Genomic DNA, 23,432 nt, shown 5'->3' on the forward strand with positions numbered 1-23,432 from the left:
CTTTTGGGTCACCACTGGTCACACATTGTGCGAGATCTTGCAAGTCTGGCTTTGATGGAAACATCCGTTGAAACATTTTACAATTGTTTGTCATCATTCCGGTCTACAATTCTCCATAACCTATAAACAGTACCTGAAGCGACTTTACAAAGACTGATATGAATTGTACATATGGGATGGTTCTTAGTCCACTCTGGTCAAACAAATCAGCAACAAGATGGTCCATCAGTAACCTGCACTAATGCAGTACCGTAGTCAAGTACAAATTAAAGTATTAGTTTGAAAAACAATTCTAAGACCACAACATTATGAAACAGCTAAACGTAAGACGGTATGGCCGTGCTCTGTTCCGCCGCGTACAGACTTGCCATGTTTGTTTAATATTCAAATGAAATGTTCAAAACTATGATTTGAAATGGATAGATGAATCAATTAAACTCAAATTTTTGTGTTTATGTACAGGTGCTTGTCATAAAATGAATATCATGAAAAAGTTTAGTTATCTCAATACTATTATTCAAAAAGTGAAACTTGTGTATACATACTTTCATTCCAGATGGATACATTTCAAGGGCTAATTCATTTAAATTTAGATGTTTACATCTGAAAACTAATTTAAAAAAACCCTCATTCACTATCTCAGAAAATTTGAATATTTTGAAAGTCATATGCGAGACATGGGTTTCAACTGTCGCATTCCTTGTGTCAAACCACTCTTGAACACCAAACAACGTCAGAAGCATCTTGCCTGAGAAAAAGGACTGGACTGCTGACGATTGGTCCAAAATCATGTTCTCTGAGGAAAGCAAATTTGGCATTTCCTTTGGAAACCACAGTCCCAGAGTCTGGAGGAAGCAGGGGGAGTCATCGAATCCACGTTGCTTGAGGTCCACTGTCAAATTTCCACAGTCAGTCATGGTTTGGGATGCCATGTTATTTGCTGGTGTTGGTCCTTTGTGTTTCCTGAAGTCCAAGGTCAATGCAGCAGTCTAGAGGGAAATTTTTACATCACTTCCTGCTGCTGACCAGTTCCATGGAGATGTAGATTTCATTGTCCTACAAGACCTGGTGTCTGCACACAGTGACAAAGTTATCAGTACCTGATATAGGGACCATGGTATTCCTTCTTCTTGACTGGCCTGCAAACTCGCTTAACCTTAACCCCATAGAAAATCTATGGGGTATTGTGTAGAGGAAGATGCGATACACCAGACCCGGCAATGCAGAAGAGCTGAAGGCCACTATCAGAGAAACCTGGGCTCTCATAGCACCTGAGAAGTGCCACACACTTATCGACTCCATGCAACGTCATATTGGTGCAGTAATTGTGGCAAAAGGAGCCTCAAGTCAAGTCAAGTCAACAGTATTTATAGAGCACTTTCAAACAGCCATCGCTGCATACAAAGTGCTGTACATGGAGCGATTTAACATATACAATAAACAGTAAGACGAATCAGTAATAAGTAATAGCCTCAACTAAGTACAGTATTGAGTGCTGTACATGTACATAGTTTTCAAGTTTATAGTTTTCGGTCGGCCATTTATAAAACTCCTTTCTTTGTATAGTTTTATTCTAATTTTGTGAGATAGTGATTTTTAAAAAAAGATCCTTTTGAGGTATATGTACAGTAATCATCTAAATTGAATGTATCAGGCTACACAAGTTTCACTAACATTACTGAAACAAATAATCTTTTTCATGATATTCTAACTTTTTGTCGAGCACTTGTAATGTCAACGTACGGCGGTCGACAGATCAAAGGCATTACGCAAGAGCGCACCACACGCCCATTTGTGTCGTCATCACGTCTGACAACGGGATTCAGGGAGAACAGGAAGATCCCGACAGCGTTGAGCGTTCCTCTCCATCTCGATCAGGGCGAAAACACGCTCACGTTATTTTTTCCTGAAGATCCGACTGAGTGGATTCTGGACGCAGCTCCATTTGTCTTGGACGGTGAGCGTGGAAATCTTAATTCCATTCGAAAATGTCTTGGCCTCTCCGAGTTTGCGCCGACTGCGTAATCGCAGTTGGCAATGTTAGCATAAGCAGCTAGCTATGTGGGGAAAAAAGGAGCAGGAAATGCCGCAGACAGACTGTCACACACAATTCCGCAACCCAAGCACAACGCTGTTGGCACCTGAAATGCGTGTGAACATATGCCGACATAATTCACAAAAATAAGGGGCTCACCTTTTTCCACAGCTTCCTGGCAAGACGGCACGTAAAATTTGAATGTCATTGGTCAAAGGGTAAAAGACGTTCCATTTGTGCTGTTTCCGTTTCAAACAATTGCTGTGTTATATGTGCTGGGATTTAGCTCCCTGAATATGAAATACCTGGCTGACTTTATAAAGTGCACGCTTCAGCCACTTTACGTGAGTCATCAACTTCATCAACGAAGAAAGGATTATTGGGGATTACCCAATTCGAACGTATACCCTCTGTCGGACACTCTTTGTTAACCTTATCAAAATCATTCCCAAACGACTGCTGTCATAATCAGAGAAATGCCAGATATTCAGGGTTCGTGCACGAGTCGTAGAAGGGTGTGGTTGTGTCGTCGGAGTTCGGCATGTCATGTTGGCAACACACAGGCGATTGCTTCCTGGTCTGTGTGAGCTTGTTTGTGACTACACTTTTTTTGTGAAGATCGAGGAAATTTCCACTTTTCGACGCTTTCCCATTTTTTCCTTGTAATACACAGATCTAAAATGACATCAGGAGGAACAATAATGACCACCGATCAAGCAATGCCAAAGCTAAACACCATTGTTTGACATTTAAACACCATTGTTTGACATTTAAACATTTGATCTCTATTTTGTGTCAAGGTATAGACCTTCAATGTGATTCCAATAAACAGTACATGGAGCTAAATGGACATACCTGTATATAAAATTGTCATCAAATTTAACATGGTTAATATCATCTCTGTTTGCATTATTGAATGCGTTTTTGTACTTCAAGAGTGTTTGACAAGAGCTCACGAAAGATGTGGAAGGCAGCAGCAGGACAGTCAGTTAAAGTGACTGTAGATGATGGAGGTGACGACTGGGAGACTGACCCCGACTTTGAGGTAGCTTTGCACACCATCTTCAGCCACGTCTCCTTTTATGTGACACAGAGTCATTGTCCTACTCACCATCTTTCTGTGTATTTTCCCCTTACGTTTCCAGAATGATTTATCCGAGAAGGAGCAGCGTTGGGGTGCTAAGACAGTTGCTGGCTCAGGACATCAGGGGCACATAAAGTGAGAATGTAGTTTTCTCTGTCTGCTTGCAGGACCAACCACAAATGTGTCATTAACTTATTTGTCCCCGTTGGAATAGTATCCACCAGCTGCGCGAAACCGTGTCAACGGAGCATACTAGCTTGAAACAGCAGGAGCTGGATAACATGCCCAAGGCATCGCATGGATATGGAGGAAAATTTGGGGTTCAGCAGGACCGCATGGACAAGGTGCAGGAAAGCAAAATCTGCTGTTGATTTTATTGAGGTTGTGGATAATGATTATTTTAATAATCGATTAATCTGTCTATTATGCTGTCGATTTAAAAACATGTTTTCACTTCCATTTATTAAAAAACAGGACATTCTTTCAAATTGACAGTGCAAAAAATGCAGAAATTAATCATGAATCAGTGACTGGTTTGTTCCGTAACATATCAGAAAATAGGCAAATTGTTGACTGTTGTTTTACCCAGTCAAAGCAAATGTTTTCTGATTTGTTTGCTTCTGCACAAAGATAATCCGTCTGCTTTCATGGAGGACGACAGAAGTCAGATAATATTTCCCGTTGAGGATTTGTACAGATTTAAATTAAAAAAAAATCTCACTGATTCATTGATCATCAAAAAGAATAATTGCTTTATATTGCCTCAAGTGTTTATTGACTCATTATCTTTGAATCACTTTAAAACAGTTTTTGAGATGTAGTACTTATTACTTGTCTTTCATTGGCAACACATCGGGAACTCAATTGTGTTGTTTCACAATCATCTGTCCTGGCAAGAAGCTCGGTCCATTCAGTCTTTCCTCTTCAGCTAGCGCAACATGAATTTGATGAGTGAGCGATACTTCATTGTGTGTGTGCATGAATCTCTGATGAGCTAGCTCAGTTTCCAGTGATACCGCTCATTTTTTACCGCCCTCTCTCTCTCGTTGATCACCCTATTTTAATCACCGCCAATAACAGAATGCATTCTGATGGATGACTCCGTATTGTTGTGTCCTGACGATATTGGGGTATATTTTGTACAGTCTGCTGTGGGACATGAATACCAGAGCAAGTTATCCAAGCACTGCTCCCAGACTGATAACTCGAAGGGCTTTGGAGGGAAGTATGGAGTTCAGTCTGACCGCGTAGACCAGGTATGTCCGATTTCTGATCACTTATTGAAAACTTCAAATGTCTGGATGAATTTTAGTAGTAGGAGGAGCATCAGCAAAAGTAGTAGCTGTTTGTTGAAATGACACCCAGCAGTATTGAGGTACCGTAATTTCCTTGAAAGGGAGCTGAGCAGCAAATTTTGCATCAGACAAATCAGCCAGGGCCCTTCGCTTTAAGATAAGATATCCTTTATTCGTCCCACAATGGGGAAATTTACAAGCAGAACCAGAGCCAATAATTTTTTGCTTGCAAAACCATGTTGAATGTTCTTTGGCTTTGATCACTGTTGCCTTGGTGGAATAAGAATTAAACAACTTAATCCATCCGTTTTCAACCATCCCATTTTCGTGGTATTCCGCGTCCCTGCTCTTGACCGAAGTCAACATAAAATGGCCCTCGCGCCTCAATTGCAAATGTCTCACCTGTTTTCTGGCTTTGGTCTCGTGATGGTTGCAATGCAAGCGCAAGGGCACTTTTGACGTCAACTCAAGTCGATAGAAGAGGGCCAAAATGACTGTCTCCTGACATGGAGAAAAATGTATGGATTCATTGACTTTCTTATTCCACAAATACTTTATCAATCCGAATATTGTTTAGACTGGGGGTCGGGGGCACATAAAATATATTTTTGTCAAGAACGTTTTTGCCTTGAGTTCCCCTTTTTGCTTTGTCTTTTTATTTACGCGTGGAGTTGCGGTTATTTATTTTTCTTACATTTCCATTGTGCTATTAAATATAAGACACCCAGGTTTACATATTGTAATCACAAAAAATGCAGTTTAATTTTTCCCCCATTGCTATTTTCCTCCATTTTTCTTGAAAGACTTCAAGACCCACTCAAAGCTTTTTGTACAACTACTCACCAAGTTTTGTTTCTTCCCCCTCTATGAAACACACTCTTTGCTTATATGCAAATGTTATATGTCCGCACCCCTTCCTTTTCTATTTTTTTCCAACATCAAAGTTCATGAGCCTTTGTGTCGAGATGGCGCGTTCAACATCACTTTTGTTTGAAAGTCCATTGTAAACTTTAGCGTTCCAGGCGCCTTGTTGGCTCTGCAAATTGTATGTGCTGTAATACTGACTGCCGCCACACATGGAGGTATCGTATTGTTAGCTGGTCGCTATCGAATAGCTGCCATTCAGATATTCAATTGTTCTACACGGTGCACACATCATCAAAACATCACACTGCTGACCCGCGATGCCCTTTTCCATTTACACATGCGTCACAGCGACTTTGACCCTCCCTCTGTGAAGGCAGAATGCAGAACCGCTCTCACCCCTAAGTCCGTCTACTGTGTTACTCATTCATACTGAACTGTTGAATGAGCGTTGTAAAGGCAGGGTTGTAAAGGTGCAGTAAATCCACATTAAAGGGATTTCAATATTGATACATGTGTCATTATTACTTGTATTTTGTTGACCTAAATCATTTGAAATACTGTATTGTTTTCCTTTTTCTGCTATTATTATAGTCTGCGGTGGGCTTTGAGTATGCTGGGAAAACAGAGAAACACGCCTCACAGAAAGGTGACGTTGCAACTTTGGTAACTGAGCTCTAACCCCATATCACAGTTTGAAATTTGCAGTTTTATCTGAAGCGTTTGGTTACTTGACTGTTCCTGCATCAGTCTTTGATATTTATACTGATTTACACTTGAAGAGTAGTTTTTCTCCTCAAGATTGTTGAATATTTGGCAGGAAACCAATGATTTGTTTGTTCCCTAAGCCCCGCCGGTCTCTTTTGGAACATCAACTGTTTATAAGGGAGAGACTGCAGCTGACAAACTCGTATGATCCCGATGACAACGTCCTCTAATCAGCAGTTCGATGATCCTTGATTACAATCTCCCTTTTTTAATTTTGTCCTTTGGTTCAAAGCTTGCAAATGTTATTTCAGCCATTGAAATTTAAAAAAATACTTACAAATGACTTTTTTTTTTAATCATTTAAAAATGAAAAGGCATAAGCACAGTTTATAAAACGAACGCCTTCCACAATCCCATTGGGCTGTATATGTAAAATAAAAAACCATGCATAATTAATTTAAGAACTAAATGCATTAATTCTGAATGAAGTCAATACACATTTTTATCATTCCATTTTATGAATATTTAATATGTCACATTTGATATTAAAACCTCCCCAAAATGCCAGGGAGTTTCCATGTAGGCTTAGATATTGAAGTGACCAGCCCTTCGATTATGTCTCACCCTGACCACTAAACATCTCACTTTTGCTTTATTTGTAGACTATAACACTGGGTTTGGAGGGAAGTACGGTGTCCAGGCAGATCGCGTTGACCGCAGTGCAGTGGGCTTTGATTACCAAGGCAAAACCGAGAAACACGAGTCCCAGAAAGGTTGGTTTTCAGTTCAAACATGAAACGCACATGAGGGCCTTCCAAATGAAGAGACCACAGGAGGGAAAATTCTTGTAATCCATGCCAGACTGTGTTGCTGTCATTCCTTGTCATTTTAGTGTGATTATACATGTTGAGCTGAGCGTCTGTTCTGTTTGGGGCAGTATTTGTTTCCAAAATGACTTAATTCCACTGGCTCATGGTTGTTATGCCAAACCCACTACTACCTAGAAGTACAACAATAAAACGATCAGTTCACAGCTAATTGATTGATCAAATAAATCGGTGATTACTTTGACAATCAATGAATCACCTTGAGACCGTGTTTATCTTAACATTGTCCAAATCCTTAAAAGTTCAGCCTTGCAGCAATAAATATTCTCAGATTACTGTTGCCCTCCATTGATTATCTTTGTGCTGGATCATAATAAGGTATATGCAAATATCTGTTTTTCTCTGGGGAAAACAATTAACACCTTTGCCAATTTTCTAACATTTTATGGACCAAACTAGTAACGGAATCAAAAACATTTTGTGTATTTTTTGCATTGTCAATTTGTCATGTTTTGGAATAAAGGGGTTGAAAAAAATGGAGAGATATTTCCAAACCAGTTAATTGCTTAATCAACTAAATAACGGACAGACTAATTGATTATCAACACATGAATGTACAGCAAAATATGAAGTACATAATTAAATAAAGCCCTACCTGTTTATACAATTTGATGGAATTAGGTTACTATTTTCTCAAATTCTTTTGGCCACGTAAAGAAATGTTTTATAGTTCTCCACTGTCTTTAAATTCAAGGTAAAATGTCAACACTTGACCTGCATTTATGAGCCTGTCCAAGCAGCGCGCTCAAGGTGCTGTGGCGGGCAAGACGAGAGACACACTTGGAGTGTACCACTCATAAAAGTGTTTGCATCTTCCAAGTTATGAAGAGTATCCATCCATCCATTTTCCGAACCGCTTGATCCTCACTAGGGTCGCGGGGGGTGCTGGAGCCTATCCCAGCTGTCTTCGGGCAGTAGGCAGGGGACACCCTGAATCGGTAGCCAGCCAATCGCAGGGCGTTATGAAGAGTAACTGATCATTATTGAATTGAACCCCACTTGAAACATGAAGCATAAAGTGGACATATAGTACAGAGTGTAACAATAATAATAACTGAGCCATGGGAGAAGGTTGATTTGTGATGAGTCAGTGGTGTATCATCGACTTTAATTGCGATCTCCAGGAAATTATGTTGCGAGACAATCGTCTCATTTCTGCAAATATTCGTCCCTCTGCCCCCTTGCTCCTCTGTTAAAGTCCTTGTGTCTTTGATCGGATCTCTCGTTGGAAGGGAGGACAGTGCAAGCAGAGAAGCAAGGCCGTAGGATGTAGTAAACAGAGAAATGAAATGAACAATGACATGCAAGATAATATTTACTTCCATGTAAAAAGTGCCTGGTGACGGCTTGTTTTGTGTGCATGCACGCATGCATGTCACTTCACAGGCGAATCCTCCTCATTAGAAGTCCGATTTTTTTTTTTTTTTTTTTTGGTTGTTCTTTCAGGGAGGGTAATGTGAACGAGTACATAAAAGGATGGGAATACAAAACATCCCAATTGGTCATCATGCCCTGCATGCAGTGTGAAAGTAGCCTAATTGTGAGCTGTCTGGTCCCTTTCGAATGCTGCACGGCCTTTGACGGCTGCCGTCGAGGCAGTCCTCAGCGGGCCACGCAACCTCCTCCGGCGGCATTTCCCCGTGTCAAGGCACCACATTCACTCAATTCAGCGGGCCCTCGGCACATGTTTACGTTCTCGCAATTACTATTTTAGCTGTTATTTCAGTGACAAAAGTCATTCTGACTGAAACAGGAAATCCTTTTTCCGAATTTTCACTACTCCATCCACGTGCGGACCATCGTCGTTTAATCATCCTGTTTCTTTCTCTTTTTTCTCCTCATCGGAATGCCTCCTGCTTCACCATTTGCTGTGGCCTTTGGGCAGATTATACCAAGGGTTTTGGTGGGAAGTTTGGCGTGGAGACCGACAAAATTGACAAGAGTGCTGTGGGCTTTGAGTACCAGGGCAAAACCGAGAGGCACGAGTCTCAGAAAGGTTGGTATCATTGTATAGAAATGAACAAGTGACTGACATTTGACACAAGTTCACTTATATTGTCTGCATACTGAAATGCACATAATTTTGTACCCATTCCCATTTTTTAAAGGTTCCAAAAGGGGCTTCACTTGTTTTTTAAAAACATTTTTTGAGTGTAGCAATTTGCCATGCTGTGCATTTGGCACTATCACTTCATTGTTCATCCCTTCAATGAATCACCTTGCTTAAAAATTAAATGGGATCGTTCAGACAGCCTGCAACTCTGCACACCAGCTACAGTGCCTATTCGTGCGGTAATTCTGTTTCCGCGGCGGACGTTTCATGAATATTTCATTGATGCCTGTAACCCAAGTTGGATGTTTAAGGTTAAATTGCCAGTTTGTCACTTTCTCTTATCTCAACCTGAGAGATCTTAAATTCTGTGTACATTGTCATTCAATACATTCTGAAATATTCTTGCTGAAGGTAGATCACGGACCAAATATACAATACTTCTTGATATCGCCAGAATACTTAGAACAACACCTTTCGCGTAATGAAAGGGAAGGAAGGTGGTGAAAATGTTTTCAAAAACCTAACTGAGCCAGAGAGTTACCTGCTGTATCCATGTTCGATGTTTAAGAGATCTATAAATTGATTTGAACACTTAGAATCTGCCCAATATAAATCAGTACACAGTCTTTGAAGTCTTTTAAAAAAATGTTTCCTATATATACATTTCCCACTAAGCACAGGAACATCCGTGATAGATTTTTTGTGAATTCATATTTTCTAGACCTTTAAGGCTTTTATTTTCATGTCCAGATTTTCGCAACTCCAATATTGATACATTGTATTTTTGTGTGCACATCATCAAGTCTCTTTTGCAGTCAATGGCACATGTTTCTGGGAATATTTTGCAGCGTAGCATGCCAGAGAAGACAAAGTAAGGGTTTCTCAACAAATCTGTGGAGTTTTACTGATTTAGCTGAATTAATGTAACATGACAGGAAAAATGATGGCGACATTTGTAACTTAACCATTATTGACGCTTCAGCCTTCAAATTGTTGACTTTTGTTTTGTTTTGTTTTTGGTTTTGCTAACGTTCAGATTTTTCGTATCTATTCCCTATTTTGTCCACTGTGCTAAAAATGCCATTGCTCAAGTGTTGTTGTTTTTTTTGTTCCCAGAAGCTCTGAATGAGAATGTGTGGTCTGTCCAGACTTGCCTGGACTCTAAAGCACAGCACTGCAGAGAAACTATCCTGTAGCTGCTTGTCTGACAAACTTGACAATGTGATACTGTCCTGCTTGCTTGGCTAACTGTCGACTGCAGATATGTCTGTTTGAAAATAAGGGACGCCAAGAATTTCCCATCATGCTTCCAGTAGCCACATTTTCTAAATTGCAGCAAGTTGCAGCAGTGACACGAGCTTGCATCCTGACTACTTTGGAACCACATTTCTCTGCGTGATCTGCTCCCATTGGTTGTATCCGACAAAAACTGTATAAAATTAATTCCCCCTTCAGTTAATTCTCAAAATAAAATTTCAAAGGTCGTTTTTTTCCTTGCTCATTCAGTAAGTGGACAACAACTCTTTGTGTCATGTGTCTCCAGACTATGTCAAAGGATTTGGTGGCAAATTCGGTGTGCAGACAGACCGTCAGGATAAATCTGCTCTGGGGTGGGACCACCAGGAGAAACTACAGCTCCACGAGTCACAAAAAGGTACCATCTTTGACTTGTTCAGACATACAGTACATGGATGTTGCAGATGGCCGCCCATGAAATATGAAGTTTGCGTGTGCATCTATACTGTGGTGCCTTGGATGGATAAAACACATGGAATAAACGAGATTCCCTTAAGATCCTTGTTAAGTCATCAATTGTGCTCAGAATTTGGACAAAAAGACAAAGTTAGAGCAGTCAATTGGCCGAAAAAATAGCCTCCACTTTTCACAGATATTTTGTTGGGAGACATGATTATTTCCCAAATTGGTGATAAATTGTCAAAAACATTGCCTGCTCAAGGTGAATTTTGGCAGGATTTGAAAATAAATTTTAATAACGGCGATACATTGTTGGCTTGATATCTTGTCATATTTACATCCAGTGCGGTTTTTTTTTCTCTCCGGAATTATTGTGACTCATCAAAGCTCAAGTGCTTCAAGTTTAACACTGCCTGAGTACACCATTATGTTCATCCATGATAGTTTGTTCTGAAAAGAAATAAGAAAATGTCCAATTTCTCCTCTGCAGGCTTTGAAATGCCTTCCTCTTTTTCTGATGGGGCTTCTCTTTTGGTGTTTGATGTGATGTATTGCAAAGGATAATTACTTCCTCACTGTGTGAGTCAAACCAAAAGGGGAACAAAGAAAGAAAGTTGGAGGCCTGGCTAAAATGTAGAATTAAACGTCAGGCATTGATTCAGGAGATACTCTCACACAAAGCAGACTGGAAAAAAATCACTGCCTGTGTATCATTGTAGCTTTGAATATCGCAGGTTGAAAATAGTTGAGTCAAAAACATACAAAGTCATAAGCACTGTCAAGACCAAATGGGTATTGGACCTTTAATAACCCGGTCTGTGTCTCCGCCACGAGAGGTCTGCCCTTGTTATTATCCATGTTTGTATTGTATTGTATGATCTTTGTTTGTCCATACTGTCTGTATTTGTGTGTGTTATGTTGCAGACTATAAACGGGGGTTTGGAGGTCAGTATGGGGTAGAGGTGGGGAGGCAGGACCAGAGTGCCCTGGGCTATGAGTACAAGGAGAACCTGGCCAAGCATGAGTCACAGAAAGGCACAAATAATTTTCTCAACACCTTCCCGTATTTTAGAACGCCTGGTCTATGTCTTGCCATCCCTTGACAAAATACATGTGGTATCATCAGCTTCAAAGCCAATGATTGACTGATTGTTTTTTTTTTATTTTTTGTCGTTGATTATATCCCTTCTTTTTCAGTTCATGGCCATGTTCTACTTTGCCGAAACACTGGCTCTCCTCTTTCAGTTAACTCCCACCACTGCTGGGCTGTGCTCCGCTGTCTCATACACTGAACTTTGCACGTAATTTTATTTATTTATTTATTTATTTATTTATTTTTAAAGAGGTTTCTAGTGCTGCTATACTCCATCGTCCTCCAATGTCAGTTCAACTGAGGCCAGGATGTTGTGTCCCCACAAGGCTAAACTCTGTATTTTTATTGATATTGCTTTCGTGGGATAAGAATTAAAAAGATGAGTGCATATCTTTCATCCGTTTTAGGAGGCTGCCATTTTGGGTTTGACTTGCGAGCGTGGTCACAGCTCACCTGTTTTCTGCGTTTGGTCTTGTGATGTTCACGTTGCTTGCCCAAAGGCAGTTTTGACAGTTTCAGAATGTGGTATTTTCTTTCAACAGCAGAGGGCAGTATCGAGCAAAGTGGCTTGCTCCTGAGATATTTTTAATAATGAATGGATTCATCTAATTTCTTAGTCCACAATCTCAATATAAACATGAGTACAGAGTTTAGACTCATAGGGGCACATAGAACATATTTTTCCAAGGGAAATTTTTGCCTTGAGTTCCGCTGTCATAATCTTAATAGGTTGTTTCAAAGCTGCTCAATGTAAAAAAAAAAAAGAAACGAAAAACAAAAGCCCTCAGATTGATGGCAAACAGGTGGGCAGTAAATTCATAAATGGATGGCCTACTCGGTATACCCAGCCTATTGTAAATGCACGTATTATGAATGAGATTACAGGTCCAAGTTGTGGAATTCTCCAGGAAAGTACTACTATTTTCCAAAACGGTTGGTTGGCCTGTGGCAATGTTGTTTCTCCCCTCTCCTCCAAACCTACTCCTGAGCCTTCATTAGAACTTCCAGTAAATGTAGCAAATCTACAACAGGCACGAGTAACCGTATGCCGAAATGGTAATTTTAAGGCAAGAGTGTCCAGCTCTGGTCTTCGACGGCTGATGTCCTGCCCGTTTTAGATGTTTCTGCTGTAACACGCCAGATTTAAATGATCAGCTCATCAGCAAGCTGTTCAAAGGTGCAGAAGGAGCATTAGGTCTCTATTACGACTGCCTTCAATGATGTCATGCAGTAGGGCTGAACGATTTAAAAAAAAAACATCAAATTGCATTTTTTTTCCTTCAATATTCCCATACTGATTTAGTATGCAATTTTTTTCAAGGTGCTTCTCACATATTTTTTAAAAATAAGCCCAACCAATAACAGACGCTTTATTACATACCGTAAGTACACAAAAGCCGACTAACCAACTTTTTTTTCTTCCAAATTGACACCTTTGAAAATTGCGTTTTGCTACATTGCAATGTCGATTTGGATTTGATGAATTTTCAGGTCCAATCACAAGGCCCCTATAGGAGTACATAAGATGGCTGTGCTACATTCCATAATGACAAACGTGAAATTTGAATCACATTTTTTTTCTGGCAATATAATGTATTGGTTAGCATTCAGCACACTTTGGACTTGCATCTTTGAATCTCCATCGCTATATCTGTGGCGTTTTCTTTGGGTACTTGGACGTCTTTCCAAAAACATCGGTGAATTGAAGAGACTGAACTGCGCGTAGGTGTGACTGGCGACAACTCCAGGGCGTACCCTGCCTCTCACCCCAAGTCAGCCGGTTAAGGCTCCAGCTCACCTCGACCCCAGCGATGACAAGTGGTTAGAAGTTGAGGATGGCTGGATACATTGTTGTGCCTCAATGATCAGTTTCCCCTGCAGTTTCTCGCACTGCTATGATGCGTATTTCTTTTGTTTGTTATTTTGGGCCAGTGCATTTTGTTGCATGATAGTCGCTTAGTGGTATGATCATTGCATTTTTAGCGATGTCTTCCAATGAGACCAAGCAGAGACATGGCTGATTTTGAGTTTGTGGCAAAAGCGAAATGGCCGCTTGACTGTCCAAGCGCCTGGCTTTTAAGATTGCCCGTCTGCTGTGCATTTTTCTGTTTCTCCCTCCCTGAAACAGGTTTGCATGAGTCCATCATCCTATTCTTCTGAATCTTCCAGTTTTAGTGTTGCGTGAACTAATTCAACCACAGTCTGTTTCATCGGAGCTCTTACGAGGTCTCATACAAAGACTTTTTGTAGGTACCGCTCATGAATTTGAATATAGTCACTAAATTAATGCAGAAATGAAAAGCAGCTGCACAAAATTAGAAGCTGTACAGAAAACGGATGGATAGTTGTTTGGAAAGTGACTGTGGTTGAAATACCTGGGGTAAAGTCAAATGGATCCTCCAATTCATTACCTCTTCTCCTCCCCTAGATTACTCCAAAGGGTTTGGAGGAAAATTTGGTGTCCAGAATGACAGGATGGATAAGGTACATTTCTGTTTGCATCCTTGTGTACATGTCCATGTAGATGACTGTGACACATTTCTTTGGCTGTGCTCGACAGAGTGCAGGCACATTCGAGGATGTTGAGAAGCCCAAATCATCTTACCAGAAAACCAGACCTGTGGAGGCTGGTAAGCATTGACCAGTATCTGTTGTTTCTCGCGACCTCAAACTTGACGTTGCGATGCCTGGCAATTTTGAAAGCTGAGAAAACTCCACTACTTTGAATGCACTGGACTAGCCAAGCTAACAAACACAAATAGAGGCTGTTTTCCTGACAGTCACTCATTTTTTGCAAGGGAAAAACTGTTCGGATTTTGATAAATAATTAACTTATTCAATTCAGTGGACGTTTCGTATTCATCAAGTGGAGTCCTGCTGTTTAGAATTCAGCCCAAGCATCCGTATAGTACTCGCACTCGGCACCTATCCTTAGTAATGACTTTAACAGGTCACTGATGGTGGCTGAGTGACATCGCTTTGGTTTTACTATCAGCACTGCTTTTGAGTAGAAGATAAATATTATGAGGTAAAGTCTGAATTCTACTGAAGGCTAAAGTTTGTTAAGGTAGCGAATGTTGAGTTAGCATCAGGATTTGTTCAAGCCCAACTGTTTTGTTTTTTCTTGAACATCTTGCGACAAAAAGCAAAACACAAAAGTTTGCGACCATTAAAATTGTTGGCAAACGTCTGGCAGCCTTTAGCGGCCTTGAACGAACCTTGATGAAAAATTAACATTCAGTATAACAGTTGCAAACCGTCACCACTCAGCGGGATACAGGCTTAAATCTCAGCTTGTCATCTCGATTAACTGTGAACATGTTAGAAGTCAGACAGGTTTTGGCACCTCACACCTGAATAGAATACATTGTCTTCCCTGAGCCCGTTTGTAATCTTAAACGTTCATAAATGTCACCAGCACTTCTCATTTGTCTGTCTCATAAATATCACTACAACACGTATGTAGTCTGCCTACAAAACGTAAGAGCACAGATGTTTCTGCTCCTGTACGACAAGTGCTTCCGGTGAAACTCCATTTAGCAATTTGCCTTTTCTTAATATTAAGCGCTATTCTGATTGTTTAATGCTTTATTTACGTCTTTGGGGGAAGTTTGTGTCTGTCGAGGCATCTGTGATTGTATGAAAGGATGAAAATGAAATGATTTTCAGATGTCTCAAATGTAACGGCAAGTTGTGATTGTATGATTATGAATGTGGAGGGATATTGCTAGTTTTTCAGGTTACAGCTATGTGTTACGCAGTGTGAGAAGCATTACAACAGAGATCCAGTCGCTCATCCATGCCAAGGATGAGGTTCCACTGAGCGCGAATGCGAATAATGTAAAATGTGTATGTTGTGGTCGGAAATAGAAAGTGTGTTGCGATTGTTAGAAAAGATGATGCGCTATCAAAAAAGCCTTTGATGTTCAACTCGAGCCATGCAGTGAGTCAGCGATAGTCACAGCATGTTCCACAGTTTTATGTCTTTATTTTGCCATCAAAAGCCCTTTCTCAGTCTTGTTTTATCGTTAGTGGTGTCACAAGAACAAAAAGCCATCATCAAAGGCAAGGTTCTGCTTGGTGTTTCTTTTCACAAAAAAAAGTTTTCTCTGCTTTCTGAAACCGGTGTTAAGTTTATATGGCCAAAAATACTACCTGTTTTGATCCCAGTGTTGTTAGAGGAGAGGGCTTTGTAGGTGTAGCCAACATCATATTGTTTTGTTGTTTATTTACACGTCAGCGAGTAGGCTTACTGAATCAACAACGCCTCTGCTGGTTGTAGCCAAGTAGTTCATTCACCATTTTCCTCCAGTTCTTTCAAAAATGCTATTGAGCAACAATTTGATACAATCGGTATCAATTTAGACAGATACTGGAACTAATTCCTGGTTGTGCACTTACAAAAGCGGAAGTGGTTGCTTTCAAAAACTGATCCCCAATCTCATTTCTCCAATTGTTTTTCCTTTCATCCAGCGGGCAGCAGCACAGGAAGCATTAAGGCCCAATTTGAGAATATTGCCAGGCAGAAGGAGGAAGAGGACAGAAAGAGAGCTGAAGATGAGCGAGCACGTCGACAGGCCAAGGAGAAACAGGAGCAAGAGGAGGCACGGCGTAGAATTGAACAGCAGGCCAAAGCTCCTTCTCCGGTTCCTGTTGCGGCGAGCCCGAGTCCCACTCCCAGCCCGACTCCACCGGTCCAGACTTCTTATTCTTCAGCATACGAGGTGTGCTTCCAGACGTAGAGGACTTTCTACTTTGTTTGTCATACGGTCATAAATTAGACAGAAAAGAAGACTGCAGTTACACAGCACAGTACTCTGTGTTGACATTTTCACAAAACTGCAAAAGAAACAGGAACAGCTCTGCCATAATCTACTGTCAACTTTTTCCCCATCCCTGTTGTTGCACTTTTGAGAACGCAGACAACTTTGGCCAGATCAATTAATCGGCCTGAAACTATATACCGTATTTTCCACACTAAAAGGCGCACTGGATTATGAGCCGCACCATCAATGAATGGCCTATTTTGCAATTTCTTTCATACATTGGTCGCACTGAATTATAAGATGCAATCGACATCTGCATTCACTAGATGGAGCTACGCTCAAGCAAATGCCAACAGAACGATCAGATGTCAGTAAAACGTAATTAATATAGCAGCGACACAGTTCACTTAACAGCAAGTTATAACATTGACTCGTTAACGTTGAACTCTCTTGCCGCTGCTCTATTTCCATGTTCAACTGCGTAACTGATCGCCTTAAGTTTGAACTCTGCGTTGTAAACGTGTTTATAACAAAGAGCCATTTTGGGGTTTCAAATATTACCGTAATGACCAAACGCAAGGTGCATCGGATTTTAAGGCGCGCTGTGAGCTTTTCAGAAAATGGAAGGCTTTTAGGCGCGCCTTATAGTGCGGAAAATACGGTAGTAACAGTCCAAAAATCCCATCCAAAGAAAAGACCAAAAAACTATAAATTTTTCTCTCTTGTGTCAAGAAATAAGGGAATCGATGAAAGTACTTATTGTATTCATTTTATTTGTAGAGAGAGAGTGAGGGAGAGAGTTATTCATTGGTTATCAAAAAAATGTATTCTGCCACAGGCCTAAAAAATTGGTTGGGCCGCTGTACCAACAGTTTGCACCCCAGACTCCCAAGTGATCTACAAACAGCATGCAAACAAACATACAAAGAATGTGTTCTACAGACTACCTTATCCTAGTCAAGTCAGTTTTATTCATATAGCGCCAACAGAAATCTTCTGAAGACACTTTGGAGATTGTGCAGAGAGGACAATGGGCCCAGTAACAGCTGTTGTGCATGTCGCCTGTTTTAGGACACCATAAATAATAGCAAAGAAACTTCATAGCAACAAGATAGAGTTGCTATGAAGTCAATTACATAATGTACAGTAAAAGAACGCATGGTGTGCGTCATCTGGTCGTAATCTGCAAAGATTTACCAGTAAATCCACGTATGTGCTTTCTAAGCAGATGCCAACGGTAAATCCGCACACTTATAACGGAACATATTATCATCATTAGATTGCAGATGATTTTACCAGCGAAGCTGCTGATGGGAATGGAGACCAGCTGTATGATGACCCAGAACCACAGGGTCACTACGAACAGCCGGAGTCGCTTTACCAGAGCCCGCCTGAGGGTAAGCTTCTTGATATAATCTATACCGGGGGTCGGCAACCCGCGGCTCCAGAGCTGCATGCCCTAGTGGCTCCCTGGAGCTATTCTTAACATTTTCCAATGCTGTAAAAATGTGTAGAAAATTAAATGTCAACATTTCTGTCAATGAGGATTTGCATCACAGTGTAAGCGCGTGCGGTAACGGGTCAATCGCAGGAGTTTGGTTGGTCGAAAATTAGATCTTCCGTCAAAAAAACTCTACAGGATGCAGTGCAGGGAAAAAAAAAACATTTAATCATGAAGGCTCATTGTGTATTTGTATCAAACTTAGTCAATTTGATAGTCAACTGATATAGCTAATATAGATACACACCGCATGTGTTGCCTTCAATGTAAGCCTCAGTTTCAGGCTGCTCATCATGGCGCGCGTGCGTGCGTGCGTGCGTGCGTGCGCGCACCCCTGGGCTAAGGAAATCTAAGGAGCTTCATGAAATGTTTTGTAAAAGATCTGTTCGTTAAATTTCAACATTTTCCGAATGTTCTTGTGCTTCTTTAGACCAAAACAAAGGAAAGACATTATTTTGGTTATTTATAGCAGAGTATGGTATAATTTTAATGGTCCGGCCCACTTTACATCTACCGAGGCCATATGTGGCCCACCATATGAAATGAATTTGACACACCTGATGTGGAGAAAAGTGGGTCGAAGATTGGCCGGGTTAACCCACAGCTGAGGAGAAGTTATGATGTAATTTACATTTCAAAAACCAGAAGCCATTCATTTACGAACGTGATTGCACTTTAGTTTACATATTTAAATATTCAGATATTAAGATTTGAATGAGGCAAAATAACATGCTTTTTCTCTCAAATATATTTTTATACTGCAGTCATTTGTTTCAGATGTACTGTAATTATTTTCTGTATACAAATTTGGTGTTCAAAAAGTATTTTTTCAAACTTGAGTCTTGAAAAAGAGGGGGTCGTCTTGTAATCAGGGCCGTCTTATATTCGGGCCAATACGGTATTTGTTTTTGTTGTCTTTTGCGCTGATTGGTCATTGCAGGCTCACTGTCTTCATTACTAATTCTTGATAACATTTTATGAGTCAATTTAGTTTTAGCAAATGTGTCATGTTTTAAGGATATATCAAAGTGGCAGCCCCTTGCAATTATCATTATTATTATGATTACATATTATTATTATTATAGTACTGAAGCTCTCAGTCGGCGAGCCCTAATGAACGGCCGTTCTGTTGCAGAGACGCAGCAGTATGAGACCGGTGAGGACGCCGGGGTGACCGCGGTTGCCCTGTATGACTACCAAGCAGGTGAGGCTACTAAAAAGCTGTGAAAATGTTGGTGCTGGAACATGTTTTATTAATGTATTGCATTCATCATGGGAACTTTGTTCCATCTTAATAGAATAAGATGGCAGAAATGCTTGAGATGTTGGATTTAATTACTTGATTCTTATTTCTGCATCTCAGCTGCAGTTTATTTGTGTCTACGTTCATGACCAATGAGAACTTCCCATTTCAGCTGGAGAAGATGAGATCTCCTTTGACCCCGATGACATCATCACCAACATTGAGATGATTGATGAGGGCTGGTGGCGTGGCGTTTGCAGAGGGGCTTACGGTCTCTTCCCCGCCAATTACGTTGAAGTTCGGCAATGATGTCACCGTACCCAAAAAGGAGAGGCTGTCAACTTCGATTTTTCTCATGCGTTGGTCTATTTTCTCTCCTTTTAATTTCGGAGCGCTCCAACACTGTGCAAGACATCTTTAAATCGGCATTCTTCTGCTCTGCGCCTTTTTCCATCAGCACCTCAAGTATTTGGTTTTGCATTTGTTTTTTGTTTGTACGTTGACTTTGTTCCTTTGAGTGAAGCACACTCTTACCTTAGAATGACTCAACTCCTGGAGAACATGAAAGTAGACCAAAAAAAGTTCAAGCTTTGGCTGCATTGATCTACAACTGAAAAAATAAATAAATAAAAAACAGAACCGGATGCATTTTCCACACATTATATATCGAGATCAAAAGGTACTGCACCTATTAAGATTAGTTTTTACCAAAGACCTCTGTGTTAACAAAAATGAGCATGAGGGAAATATTAAGGGGGTGACTGCATAGGAATTATGGCCTGTCCAGTACCCCCAGCAGGGACCAAAACAATTTGACGATAACCCCTTGTACACCTCCTTGGTCTATATTTCCTTAGGTGCGCAGTTACTTTCACTGCGACCAATTTTGATATTGCATAAAAACCTGAAGCTTTGTTTGTAAATTAATGCAGCATACAAATCTGTTTTAGTCCACCATCTTTGGACACAGTCGTACAGGTTTTCATCTTCAAGCTGTTCACAGGTTTCAGGGGACCTTCATCTAAATGTACACTTGGGCAAATCACAAACTCAATATTACACGACAACTCACTGTTGAATATTGTTGATCGCATTGAGTTGCGCAGAGAGCGATCAAGAGTTATGATACTTAGAGAGATGGTCTGGTTAAAAATGTTTAATGTTCCATTGCGGGTTGCTGTTTTGCTTTGTTTGTTTTGGATCTGGACACGTCTTGTGGATTTGTATGTGTCCAAAATCTTGCACCTTGTGTCTTGGCATTAGGTGTGGCTGTGTCACTGTTCAGGAGAATTACTAACATGGTGACTAAACGTGTCCAGCTCAGTAAGGAAGAAAAAAAAGTTTGCCTGCAGTGGAGGTATCATATCAAATTGTTATTGGAATGTTCTCTCCAAGCACTATATATTTGTAACAGGCTGCTGGTTGGTTGTGTAGCGTAAATAGGGTGTGCGTGTGTGTGTGTGCGCACGCGTGCGTGCATACATTGGTGAGCGCATGCCTGCGAGAAATTTTATTCTTTTGCATCTTTTGGGGTTTTATAATAAAGTGACCTTTTCAAATGATTTTTTTCTGTTCTTATGCTTGAGTTACATCAACCCTGTTTTTTTTCCCCCCCCCGCCAATAAAGACATTTATTGTACAGTGGTGTATACTGAATGTTATTACCGGTACTTTGATTACACATTCGGACGATATCAAGTTTGTTGGAGAAAAATTTTGACATTCACAAGTTGCAAGTATCTGTTGTTTCCACTGCAGCCATTTAGATAGGAAAGCTACATTCTCCAAATAAGGTCAGCATTTGAAGCTGTTATGATTTGTTATTTTGAGAGGTAGAGAATGTTGAGGAATGGGAGCTGTCAATTTGCTCTTGGCCCTTCCTTGGTTACAGATTCTTTTATCTCTCTATAAGGTGGAAGAAGACCCAACACCACGTAGTCTTTTCTTCAGTTTATCGCAACGCAACACGAATCGATTCGGGCTCCTGTGAGTCTCAGATTTCATCAGGAAGCCCCGAAGAAACACATTCATGAGATTATATAGAGACAATATGATAATGAGGGGCGGGGAGGTACGCCTCTCATGCAAATCCCGAAACAAAGAAAGTAACATGTCATCTGACCCGGTGTGGCCGGAGGAAGCCAGGAGCGGTGAGGTGAGACCAGACCACCACTACCCCCCATTTGGTGCGATGGCAGGAACACAGATACCTGAGATAACAGCTCCTCTAAAACATGTCCCGTGGAGGGGGGCCCCAGAAGTGGTGGGGGTCGAGGGCACTAAAGTTGATTGTAATAACATTGAGCAGGAAATACCTTCAACCGTATTGTAAATTGTTTCTTTCAGTGTCTGAACAAACACAACCAACAGGAAGGAACAACACCATAAAGTATAGACCACTGCTGCTGGTCACAGATCTTGAGATTAGGGTTCCTCTTTGAAGGCACTTGAGAGCCTTCAGGGACTTTTATGAGGTGGTGGAGGCAAGAAAACCCTTGGGGGGCTGTTAATTAACCAAAGGGAAATGGGCTCTAAACTTCACAGTACATTCTTTGTTTTAACTACTTCAGCAGATTCTCAGGAGAGAGACTAGTGTCAATAGTTCTCATACCAAGATAAAATTCAACAATGTTCTACTACTACTTCTAGCGGAATAATTCCTTAACAAGAACTATTGTCCTTTGTTGGAATTACAGTGAATTATCTTTAATGGTAAATGGTGCTCTAAATCTTTCATCATGCCTAATTTTGTGCTTACATACATTTATGGAATGAAAGCAGCAAAATAATTTTGATCGATGCATAATACATGCCATTTTTTACATTGTCGATGAGGAGAGAGCTGTCTCAAAATCATTGACAGTAATACATCCACCAAAATATATTTGCGATTTTTATGTGTTTTTGTTATGTTATACCTGCTTTTATCATTGTTGATAATTGTTTATCATTGACTGTGTGTGAATTGTCGAATGTGCGTTTGTAGATCAGCGGAAACACAACGTTCACGTGTTGCAAAGCCACCCATTTCCCGACCGCTAAGAGGTAGTGTTGCCGTGTCCATTGAACGGAAATGGGCTGGATTTTTTTTTCTTTATATTGTAGATACGTCCGTTTTGCGATCAGCTTTATCCTCACAAGGGTCGCGGGGGTGCTGGAGCCTACCCCAGCTGTCTTTGGGCAGCAGGCAGGGCACACCCTGAACTGGTTGCCAGCCAGTCGCTGGGCACACACACATAAACAGCCATTCACGCTCACACTCACATCTATGGACATTTTAGAGTGTTCCATTAACCTGCCATGGATGTTTTTGGAATGTGGGAGCAAACTGGAGTACCTGGAGAAAAACCACACAGGCACCGGGAGAAAATCCAAACTCCATATAGGGAGGCCTGAGCCAGAATCGAACCCTGCACCAATGCACTGTGCGGTCGACGCACTAACCCAGGCGTCAGCAACCCAAAAATTTTAAAGAGCCATATTGGACCAAAATATACTATTGGAGCGACAAAAAATAAAAAAGCCTTATTATGAAGGCAACACATGCTGTATGTATCTATATGAGCTATATTAGCCTGCTATCAACATGACTAAGTTGGCGACAAATACACAATGAGCATTCATGATTAAAAGCTTTTTTCCCCTTGCAGTTCATCCTGTAGCGGAGGGGTGCCCAAACTTTTTTGACAAAACATCTACTTTTCGTACAACCAGCCTCCTGCGATCGACCGGTTACCGCACACGCGCGTATCCGCACACACTTACACACGCATGCCGTAATGAGCGATAGCCATAACGGCTACTGAGATGAACAAGGCATGGGACGCACTTTTGCAGCGTGCTAAGTATCGTAGCTCACGTGTACCGTTTAAAAATGCTTCTCGTGGCCACCCGGATTCCCATTCTTGACAAGTACCCTGAGTGAATTGTACATCAATAGCATTTTACAACAGCCCCGACTGACATCCCGTCCTGTGAATAGAAACGTGCGTCGCAGGCTATGCCGCAAATGTTGACATTTAATATTTATTCGACACATTTTTACAGCATCGGAAAGCGTTAATAATGTTTGTGTCAGGTTTGTCCTCTGACAGAAATCATATTAAAACAGAAACATATATTTCCCTCCCATTGTTTTCCATTTTCAAACATTTTTGAAAAAGCCCCAGGGAGCCACTGGGGCGCTAAAGACCCGCATGCGGCTCGAA

At 40.9% G+C, this 23,432-nt stretch overlaps 1 protein-coding gene across 1 annotated transcript; it reads left to right on the plus strand.

Moving 5' to 3' along the window:
* Window positions 1-1,788: 1,788 nt before the first annotated feature.
* Window positions 1,789-19,794, plus strand: LOC127599751 (src substrate cortactin-like). Its single transcript, XM_052063965.1, has 15 exons — window positions 1,789-1,957; window positions 2,972-3,080; window positions 3,181-3,254; window positions 3,334-3,463; window positions 4,265-4,375; window positions 5,873-5,927; window positions 6,649-6,759; window positions 8,759-8,869; window positions 10,470-10,580; window positions 14,143-14,198; window positions 14,275-14,344; window positions 16,188-16,438; window positions 17,760-17,877; window positions 19,117-19,185; window positions 19,397-19,794. Exons 2-15 carry the CDS (start codon window positions 2,997-2,999, stop codon window positions 19,531-19,533), a joined length of 1,488 nt encoding a protein of 495 aa, XP_051919925.1. The 5' UTR covers window positions 1,789-1,957; window positions 2,972-2,996; the 3' UTR covers window positions 19,534-19,794.
* The last annotated feature ends 3,638 nt before the right edge of the window (window positions 19,795-23,432 follow it).

The sequence above is a fragment of the Hippocampus zosterae genome, chromosome 4 (genome assembly GCF_025434085.1).
Source record: "Hippocampus zosterae strain Florida chromosome 4, ASM2543408v3, whole genome shotgun sequence".
Lineage (NCBI taxonomy): Eukaryota > Metazoa > Chordata > Actinopteri > Syngnathiformes > Syngnathidae > Hippocampus > Hippocampus zosterae.

Coding starts and splice junctions, on each gene's coding strand:
- LOC127599751 (XM_052063965.1), top strand. CDS start 2,997: ATGTGGAAGGCAGCAGCAGGACAGTCAGTTAAAGTGACTGTAGATGAT. Junction 3,255..3,333: donor GGACATCAGGGGCACATAAA/GTGAGAATGTAG, acceptor CCGTTGGAATAG/TATCCACCAGCTGCGCGAAA. Junction 4,376..5,872: donor AGTCTGACCGCGTAGACCAG/GTATGTCCGATT, acceptor CTATTATTATAG/TCTGCGGTGGGCTTTGAGTA.